General features: G+C 29.6%; 3 protein-coding genes across 4 annotated transcripts; 1 reads left to right on the forward strand and 2 right to left on the reverse strand.

Moving 5' to 3' along the window:
- Positions 1-136: 136 nt before the first annotated feature.
- LOC108755501 lies at positions 137-1,587 on the reverse strand. Its single transcript, XM_018498533.1, has 3 exons — positions 1,406-1,587; positions 621-878; positions 137-295 (listed from the first exon to the last, which is right to left on the reverse strand). Exons 2-3 carry the CDS (start codon positions 762-764, stop codon positions 137-139), a joined length of 303 nt encoding a protein of 100 aa, XP_018354035.1. The 5' UTR covers positions 765-878; positions 1,406-1,587.
- A 1,966-nt stretch (positions 1,588-3,553) lies between these two features.
- LOC108755558 lies at positions 3,554-5,367 on the reverse strand. 2 transcript variants are annotated; one of them, XR_001939776.1, is made up of 4 exons: positions 5,201-5,367; positions 4,428-4,553; positions 3,878-4,155; positions 3,554-3,698 (listed from the first exon to the last, which is right to left on the reverse strand). XR_001939776.1 is itself a non-coding variant. In XM_018498639.1 (4 exons), the coding sequence occupies exons 1-3, from the start codon at positions 5,210-5,212 to the stop codon at positions 3,973-3,975; spliced, it is 321 nt and encodes a 106-aa protein (XP_018354141.1). In that variant the 5' UTR covers positions 5,213-5,367; the 3' UTR covers positions 3,583-3,698; positions 3,935-3,972. The 2 variants fall into 2 exon arrangements, 1 of the variants encoding a protein (XP_018354141.1); XM_018498639.1 differs by having other exon boundaries at positions 3,583-3,698; positions 3,935-4,155.
- Positions 5,368-7,543: 2,176 nt separating this feature from the next.
- On the forward strand, positions 7,544-9,274 carry LOC108755516 (NADH dehydrogenase [ubiquinone] iron-sulfur protein 4, mitochondrial). Its single transcript, XM_018498566.1, has 3 exons — positions 7,544-7,731; positions 8,116-8,439; positions 8,980-9,274. The coding sequence occupies exons 1-3, from the start codon at positions 7,673-7,675 to the stop codon at positions 9,155-9,157; spliced, it is 561 nt and encodes a 186-aa protein (XP_018354068.1). The 5' UTR covers positions 7,544-7,672; the 3' UTR covers positions 9,158-9,274.
- The last annotated feature ends 1,446 nt before the right edge of the window (positions 9,275-10,720 follow it).

The following is a 10,720-nucleotide window of genomic DNA, read 5'->3' on the forward strand; positions in this document are numbered from 1 at the left end:
TATTATTATATTTTTTAAATATAAAAACTATAAATATAGAAAGTATTGCAGAGTACTTAAATGCTTCGTTGTTTTTCTTAACGAGTATGATTTAATTTTTATGTCTTTGATTTGCATTCATTAATTTATTAATGACTTACTCGTAATTCCATGTTCGATCTCCGCGATGAAAAATTACGAGATTTCCCGTCGGTTCCACAGCGACTCCGGAAATCTCACCAAGATTTTCGGGACTTCGCCAGAAACGATTTTCGATGGGATGCAATGGCGTGTTATAGGATTCCGAAAACTGATCCTGCATAATAAAGATAACAAGAAAGTCGTAAACATATGATTATTACAGACCAGGATTATTGTTATTATAATATTAAAATATGATTCATGCGATTTTGGTATTTTATATATCTCTATATAGATTAGAGATATATAATGCCTCATAATAAATACTCAAATGTTACTCTATGAAATTAATACGGATGAGTATTAATACAAACTTAAGTAAAAAGAGGAATATGCTTATTAATTTATTAAGTTTTTTACACGCGTAAATATTATTTTAAATATTACGACGTAACAATTTATTAAGATGTAATATATTAAGTATAAATTAAGTTACATACGTGAGAAAATTGGTCAGGAGCGTCAAATTTATTGAAGTTACTTCCATCGAAGCTTCCATCGTTGATATTGGATGTAACACCTCTAAATATCACTACTGCGCATATCAAGAGAATTCGAAGGAATTCGTTTCTTCTACTCGCCATTGTCTCTCTGCTCTTCCATAAATCTCGCAGCTGACGAGGTCCAAACCGAGATGTCGAATCGATAATACGCGCAAGCGCTCGTCGAATTTAAATTGTTGCACCTCGGAAATATAACTCCAGAGAAATTAATGCAACAAGTACATGAGAAGCGATGAAGGGAATTGATGGCCTGGCCATAATACGAACAAAAGGATTCAACAACAAGTTTGATGAAAAATTCGATTAAACAAAAAGAGAAAAAGAAGATATAAAAAAAAATTATTTTGTTATAATTATAGATCGAAATAGAGTATATCTGTCTATAAATTATTTATATATTAGAACAATAGCGATTATAACGCAACCATTAGAAATTAACAGCGTAATATAACAGAGACATAATACGAGAACACAATAAAAAGCAGAGTGGAGAATTATTGCGATCAAAATGTCAATGATAAACTTAATAATTGCTATTCCTCATTATTATTTTGTGATATAACTGACATAGATTTGCTATAACTTTTTAAAATTGTTTATTAGAAATAATTGTTTATTCAGCAGTAACGATTACTTCACTTTAACTTAGATGAAAACGCTGGAAATAAAGGAAATAGATGGTTGTGATTTTGTCGATACACAGAAAATAACAAATTAGATACCGATGGTCGGTGAGAAATGATGAGCTGTTGTGTCAGATATCGTTTAAAATCAACTGCATCTGCTCCAGCAAGAATTCGCCGGTACAATCAGACAGGTGGGTGTCGATCGATATTCGCGCGCAGGTGTCCTGGTACTGTCAGCAAAGTGGGTAGGGATGATCGTATCCTGGAGACCATTGACGTCAGAGTTTTTATATGTTCGCAGGGTAATCAATAACTTTCTGTGATCTGTAGCATTTTCAGCAAAATACAAAATAACAATCATACAATGTCATGCGTTAGGGTAGGTCCACCTTGCTTTAAGAGGCCTTACGTCATAAATCGAAAAAGATTAAGTAACAATAATTTCTGTTTTTAAACTGTTTTTACACAATCTTTAGATTTTAACCGTTAGACTTACCTAAGCGAATTGAGCAAAACCCAATTCTTACGGCATAAAAGCATAAGTTCTGTGGCCGACATATCGTCGTCACTCACAAAAATTTACGTCTTACGACCTCTTAAAGCAAGGTTGTAGACCTATCCTTACTGCTCAAAAGATTCAGCATACTTTTGCTAACAATTCTATTTTTTATAAAATAGGGAATTATAATATGATACACTCTTTTATTTTGAATCACGGAATATTTAATGGTGAATTGTCGAAAAATAATTATAAACGGAAATTACAAGTAAATTTTTTAAATAGACAAATATTATATATGTCGATTGAAAGAAACATCAATTAAAAATTTTTCGCTAATCTTTAAGAAAATGGTATGTAAATAATGGTCTTGCAAAAATTAAGCATAAAATTATTTACAAATCTTTGATTGAAACACTTGAAAAACTTATCGATAGAATGCCAAGAGTTTATGGCTCTTATTCAAAATCTAGGGATATTAGGCTGTGAGAAGTAGAAAATCTAAAAAAAAAATAATTTTTCTTATAAATTTATTTTAGTGAAAACATGTATACAATGCATTTAAAAACATGACATATGCAAATTGTATTTATATTTTATTCTTTATATTACGGAAATTTCTATAAACGGAGCTGAAACTTTTGACCGATAGCGTATAATAGTTATAATTATAGTATAATTTGCATAGCAATTATATATAATTATATGTATAAACATTATGTTCTGTTCTCTGTATTTGATTTAGATAAGAGTGCTTCTTTTGCCTATAGCCGTCTTTGTCTACATCTCTCTTTGCTTAGAGATCAATTGCTTACATGTATTATTGAAAGGGTTCTGATAGCGCATATCGCTAATTGGCTAATTTAAAATAAAATATTCTCATTAGTGAAAAGTTACTAGTGATTACTAGGCACCGATGTGAGTGGATGTGTGCTATTGCACTGTGCGTTAATAGGACCCTCTATGTTATTAAGGAGTTTTTGCAATAACGTCAATCTAGATACGGTAAATGCTAAAGTTATGTTATTCTTTTCTTAAGTAGTTGTTAAAAAGAAGATAACCTGACTCAGCGCAGCACTAAACAGGCGCACGATGTACAATATTGTAATAATATATGATAAGCTTAAATTAAAATCAGATTGCTTGCGGTAATTAATTTTAATACTATTTCAATAATGATAAAATATAGGTTTAATGTATCCTCGAATTTAAACATGTTCTTTTTATAAATTATATAAATGAAGAAATATTAAATAATTATACATTACAAAAACCATTATGAAATATAAAAGTTTAAAATTAGCAGTTAGTAATAATTTTAACATCAAAATAATACATCAAAGAGTTACATGCAAAAATATATAATTCTACACAGAAATCCAATTTAATATTGAAAAGTAGTGATTAGTTTACTTATTTTGAGTATTAAAAGTACTGAGAAGAATAGTACTGAACAAATAAGTAATATATAATTACTATCTTTTAGGATTAATCTTCTGTAAAGGAAAACAAATCTTAAATCTATAGGACAAGTGAGTAAATTATTCACAGTGTAAATTATTTCGTCAGAATTTTATTAATAGCACATAATGAATTTATTATATAGTATGTCAATCATAAATTCTTGATAGCGTAAACTTGTGGATGCTCTAATATTATTATAATTACATTGCTCTTCCAAATTCAAATGTCTTTTGAATGTCATTCTTGGAACAACGTTTTTTCTAGATAAATCTTTTTTTTAGATAAATCTATTAATAGAAAATTACCTTTAAAACAATTGTGTCGTATCTTATAACTGATGAATAAATCTGCAAAATTTTAACAAACGCCGATTTTGATTTTGAACGGATGTTTGATTTTCAATATTTCCATCGTACATTGCTATCCCTGTACAAAATCCGTATGTTAATATTAGTTGAAAATAATTTCTGTGAATTTGTATAATCAATAAAAATATAATTAAAATAAATTAATTAGAGAATTATTATTAAAGAACTGGCGAATAATTGTTAACGATAAGAAAATGCGATAAACTATTAACAAAAAAAATATATTTCTGCACTTACTTTATTTCATGAACTTTGCCATGCGAAATGGATTCTATCGATTTTTTTTTAATTCACCTGTCTTTCTTCGCGGGACTGGTACTCCATAGCATCGTTTACTTATCGATTTCGAGACTTAATGACGTTTCAGGTTGGGTCCATATGTAGCCTGTGCGTGTCATACTACAGTGTGCGTCGTAATATCTTCCTGGTGAACGACAATAGGACCATTTCGGGCAGCGACACCGAAACTTACTGTGAAATTCTTCCTTACACACTTCGTTCCACCAGCAAGTCCTCTGAGGAATATCAGAGAATTTATTGTTTCAAAAATTTTAGAATAAATTTATTATTTTAGATTTTTTATTGAATAATACAATATTTGTGCGTAATAATATAAAATATTTCAAATAAGTAAAGAAATCATATCAAAAAAGATATTTAAAAATTCACATAGAAATATTATTAGGCATCAAGACTTTAACCGTATATAACTCCTTACTTATTTGATTTATTTGAATAGGAGTATAGTTCAACTTAATTATTATTGTATCAAATTATAATTATCTACCTCGGCTAGATAGCCTCTTACACTTTGGTCACTGTAATTTCTCTTGATAATTACATGTCTGGCGTTCGCCGAATATACTCTCGTACATAATGCGAGTATCAATAAAAAACATAACATAATTCCATCCTGAAAAAGAATAACACATAATTTACGCTATATGAAATATATATAAAGTTAAACATGTAAAAAGTTAACATTTCTTATTTTGAAAACAAGATATTAAATCTTCATTAATTTCTGCCAAAATTTATTGATCCTTTTAGAGATTTAATTTATATTTTCTCTCATTATTTTCGAATTTGCCAATATTTGCAGATACATAAATCTTTCCATCCCTTAATTAGCCATCCTTTACAGTGATTTGAGTTTGCAATATTTCTTTAATGAAAAAAATCTTTATAATATTTTACAGTATTTTTAAGAATTTTTTGTATTTGTAATTTATATATACGAAGATTTTGAAAAAGATTTTAAACTTCTTTAGATTTTATGTTTCTTTGGAAATGTACAAATAAAAAATCTTAGGAATATTCCAAAATTCACATATGCAAAGTATTTTAGAAAAGATGTAAGTAAACTTTCTCAGCACTTCTGAAGTGTTCCAATGTGTATCAAAGAAATTTTCTAAAAAAGGATTTCTGAAAAATTTTAAAATTCATATGGAAATTATGAAAAATTATATAAATAATTTTAAGAAAAATGTCCGCTGAGGTTGTTGCTGCATTGTAAATGTCGAGAGAATTCGATAATATTATATTTTTGCACGCACTCACATTTTCCCTCATAACTGCCTCGTCTCTCCCGATAATTATATTCTCGATTATAGATTACATGCAAAAAAATGCAAAGAGAGTGGCGAGCCTACGCGAGCTGCATTTGCCCGTCGCGATGTTACTCGCGAGGCATTATTCCTATGCGATGCAGTTCCTGAGAGAAGGAGCAAATGACATTGAGCATGCGTACGTTGGTCCAGTATTATTGGATAGCTCAGTCTCTCTCTCTCTTTCTCTCCCTTTCTCTTTCTTTCATTCCGTATACCGATCGATCGAGCTCTTACGACGCTATTCCTTGGTGAAAAGCCAAATTAACTTGTACTTAACAGGATATTAAACCAAATTATCGACATTATAGTCGTACAAAGATTTCCGAATTGACTAAACAGAATCAAAAATCTTTTACATGATCAAAATTAACGCAAAATTAAGCGATGGTACGATGGACTTTATACTAAAGCTGAAAAAAGTTAAAAATTTACCTAACTTTTTTATACATATATATTATACACATATAACATAAAATAATATACATATATTAACATACAGTGATGAAAATTAGAGACATGTATATAAAACTTTATAAAATAGTTATTTTATTTATCTATCTTTACTTGCTGGTTATTTTATTATTATTTTTATATACAAGTAATAATAATAGTTACAAAAGATTAAATCTAATGATATATATAATGTCAATATTAATAAAGTTTCGATTATATCACACATTATAATCTTGTGTTGGCTCATATTGGCATTATATATATCATTATTTTTATATATTTATTTTCATATATTTTCGTATTCCACGGTTTTTTTAGAGCACTGCAATATTAATAGTCTAATCTTAGTACGGCGTTTGAATTTCGCGCAACATTTGGGGGTGAAATTTGATTGGCTGCTCTAATATTCAGTCACCTTATGCGCAATGGTATTCCGTCTTCTTACATTACGATACTTTTTGGTGTCGAGCGTCAGCATGAAAAGGTACCTTTATATTTGCCGACAGTTTGAAATTTGTTCTGTCCTTTGGCTATAAGTATGGACCGTCAGTAGGCTGCAAATCCTATATGGCAAAATTAAGCGAGAAGTGTTCCGAAGTGTAAGGGCCAGTTTCATCAACGCTAGTTAGCTTAATGAGGCTCGGCCGTGGACTGACCAATCGCGTTTGCTGTTTAGTAGAATCAACTAATTGCAGTTGACAGTTAATCACGATTAAGCTTGATCGGCGTTGGTGAATCGGCCTTAACGATTTTTAGTTAATTATAATCCACGCAAAATTCAAATTAGTTGTCTTATCAAAATTGTACCTTACTCTTTAAATTCTTTCAAATGAAATCTCACTCCGAAAGAGTGAAAATTTTATATAGGAATGTTGATTCTTTCATGTGGCTTCAATAAAAGTTGCGGAGTGCACTGACTATACATACTTTACTTGTAGTTCTTGGTTAATGACATGGTGTCGCCACTATTTGTCAACCAGTGTCAAATTTGCTACTGGCGATTCATACTTATATCACAGTACTCGTATATACAGTAGATACAGTAGCACAACTCTCCCGATTTTATGTTGGCCAAAATGGAGTGCACATGTGTGAAATAAGTAAGTTGCCCTGTCTTTTTTCCTCCTTTTTTTTATTATTCTCTCTCTTTCTCTCTCTATTTAAATAAGCGTTTCAATGTTCCACTTAAACATTTGTCTTTCAAGCATATATGATTTAGAGTAGAAATTTAGAAGAAAGTGTTACGTGTATTGTTCATTTGGTGAAATGTGCGAGAAATCTCGAGAGATTGATCTAATTTTTATGAAAAAGTGATAAAATGAAAAAAGTGAACAAAAAGTAACACAAAAAATAGAGCAAAAAGGTTTCTTTTTATTTATTGTATTTTAAATTTATTTTTTGGACATACATGTATATAAATTTCTTTTATATCTCTCAGCTTTCTTATAACATTTTCATAGATATATATAATTACATAATATTTCTTTATACAAATATATATTTTTAAGTTATAATAATTTAATATTTTTCTTAATTTTTAAATATTTTTTCTTTATTTTTCAATATATTTACAATTTATTTTTATTAATTTTCATAAAGTTTAAATTATTTCACCACAATATTAGATTTATTCGTGTCGTATGCTCTAATATGCTCCAATATGTTCCCACAATAGCACTAACTCACTTCAATGATCTGAATGGATTGCGATGCGAATAAATCTAGTGCGTTTTGCGAGGAATTTTGACAAAGTGAAAATAGGATGAAAAGAGAAAGAAGTTTAGGTGGTAACCGTGGCAACACTAGATAACTTACTTATTTCATGCATGCGCATTCCATTTTGGCCAACATCAAAGATGTCGACAGAGAGTTGCGCTATTGTATATACTGTGCTTATATAGTCAAAGGTTCTGTTTGATCAGCTGTTTCGCATCGATTTGTCATTTGTCGTATTTTTGCGAACGGAATAATGGCATCTTGTGCGTTATTGCAACAATATGCAAGTGGAATTAGTAGGAGTAGTCTTAGGTATCTTGCTTTATTAATTTTTTGGACAAGTGATAGAAGTAAACATAACCTCAAAATTTATATAACAAATTATTAAATCTGCGTTAAATTGTTATCATTATTAAATATATGGTTTTAATGCATAAAAAATTTAAGTTGCTATTTTCTACGATTTCTTGATGTTATGTAATGTAAAAAAAGTAAATTGCAATTTTATATGGAGTTGGAGAACCAACACCAGCCTATCTCTAAATTGTTACAACTACAATGTTTCTATATTTTACTTTTGCATTAGAATTAAAATATAATTACTAGGAGCGTAATGTTAGTAATATTAGTTTGTAAGCTATTATTTTTAACAGACGAGTTTATAATTTACAAATTCTAAAGAAGCTCTGTATGTAGATGGAGTAGGTTATTTTCAAATAAAGGCACAGACATACAAAAGAAACCCGATATAGCGGAGCGCAAGAGCCTCCAAGAAACTATACTGTCGCCAGAGGAGGCCAAGCATCTGCAAGCTTTAAAAAGTACAATTACCGTAACATCTGATGAGGATGTTGGTTATGTATCTGGTGTTCCTGAGGAGCATATTAAAACACGTAAAGTACGGATATATCAACCTGCCAAGAGCGCTATGCAATCCGGAACAAATAACATTCATTTTTGGCAAATGGACTTTGATACACGCGAACGTTGGGAGAATCCATTGATGGGTTGGACTTCCAGGTAAACATTAATGTTTATGTTAACGTTTTATGTATATAAAGTAATAATATTCTTAAATAAATCTAAAAGATTTTAAAAAGTGATTCTTTACATTAATTCAAGACGAAAACTGTATCTAAAATAATTTCAAAGATATCTGCTTATCCGCCTCTGTTTAAATAAAAAATTAATGTATGTGTATGGCCCCAAAAGATGACCCTAGAAACGTACTTACATAAAATTTCATCAAAATAGTCCGAATAATTTCTAAAATTTTTGAAAAAATTTTTTCTTTAACTTTGACATTTAACAATAAGTCTTTACATTTAACAATAAGTCATTTTGAATATATAACCATATGAAATATAATCTTAAATTAATGTGGCAAATCATTCTTTAAAATTTTTAGAATGCTTTAAGAGCTATCCTCTTATATAAAATTATACAAATCAAAATATACATACATATATATATGAATCATTTATGATGGTTCTGTATATATTGTATTAAGTATAGCGATGCATAATGTATATAATAGTAATATATATATTTTTGATGCAGTGGAGATCCTATGTCAAATATAAAAGTTGATTTCGCAACAAAGGAGGAAGCAATTGCACATTGCAAGAAGATGGGATGGGATTACTATGTGCAAAAGCCGAATGTTAGTCAGCCAAAACCTCGTAGTTACGGTAGCAATTTCTCTTGGAATAAACGTACCAGAGTTTCAACTAAATAATCTACTTATTTAAGCTGTCGTAATTTCATGCAATAGCAATGACAAGTCGCTAATTGTAGTCATCCAAAAAAATTCTGGAACAAATATGTATCATAATGCCAATAAATGTATATCTATATATATATATATATGTATATATGTTTAGCGCAATGTATCAGTTCAAATTTGATATGTATCTTTTGCCTATTCCTTACTACTTGAATTGACTAAACATTAAATAAATTTATTTATAGTTTGGCATGTATGTTACTTGTTCTAGTTATCTTAATGTAACATCATGGTTATTTTTGAATCTATCTATTATTTAAGTTTGAGGACGATTATGGGCGAAAACAGTGACACATGCTCCAACGAAGACAACAACGATAACATTTTAACATTTCTAATTATATTTCGTTTGTGTTATTTATAATTATATACTACAATATTGTTAACAACATTCTGCATTGACAAGTTTGCGCGCCTTCGTGCCAGGCGGAGCGAAATGAGAAGTTATCATACAGTACGCGTTTGAATTTATTATTCAATTCATTATTCATATTCAAAATTATCGAAGATCATGTTAAAATATCTTGATGTATCGCATAAAAAATGCGAATCTCCCTTCGAGCTTATCGCATCGATGCATCCTATTTTGCATTCTCGCTATGGTCAACCAAGTTCTCTTCTGTCTAAAGGACATATGCAATTATTACTGTCCTTTCCAGCCAATTGTGTTACATATAAAATTAGACAAAAAAAGACTCAGATACTTACAGCTTGTTATAGCACCTAATATAATGTCTCATATATTGTCACTAACGTTAGTTGAAAAAAATTGGCAATATATTTTTAATATATATTATGTTAACGAATGAGAGAATATAATTTCTCTTGTTTAACTTTATAAAGTTTTACTCAAAAATGATTATATTTATAAAAAAATTTTTTAGAATTTCCTTATTACCAATAGCAAATGATGAAGTCGCAATCGGACTTCTATTGAAATGGTTTCTATTGAAATAATTGTCGTGATCTGGAAAGGAACAGGAAATTGCTGTTAGAAATTAGTTGACCGAGGTCGTTGCTGCAAATAGACCCTTAATTATTTATAATTAAGACATAAAGCGAAGGAAAGAACGTGCGCAATCGTATCTCATGAGAGCGGAATATAAGAAATGACCTACGATGTTATTATCGCAGAAAATATAGCAATAAGAAAATTGTAAGGACAAAAACAAATTGTCGTTGAAGATTGCGGAGAGAATCCTCAAGAGAGGCGTTAATATATTGTTAAATCGTGTAAAACATTTCATAGTATCTATTAATCTCTCCCAAGTACTTCGTCTTGCGAAAGACAGCATAAATTAGAGGAAATATTATCACTGAAATTTATTCGGAATAATTAAATTTAAATCGCTAATTTAGAAACTGTTCTCGCAGCTGAATTTCCTTTAATTTATCCTGTTTACTTTGCAGTGAAGATTGTCTTCTTTTATCTCTTTAAAAGATATTTTGGCTGTATTTCGCTTAACAAACATTTTACGCCAATTGGATTATATTTTTAGATCTAGAGGAATAATC

This window comes from Trachymyrmex septentrionalis, unplaced genomic scaffold (assembly GCF_001594115.1).
Source record: "Trachymyrmex septentrionalis isolate Tsep2-gDNA-1 unplaced genomic scaffold, Tsep1.0 scaffold88, whole genome shotgun sequence".
In the NCBI taxonomy this organism is placed as follows: Eukaryota; Metazoa; Arthropoda; class Insecta; order Hymenoptera; family Formicidae; genus Trachymyrmex; species Trachymyrmex septentrionalis.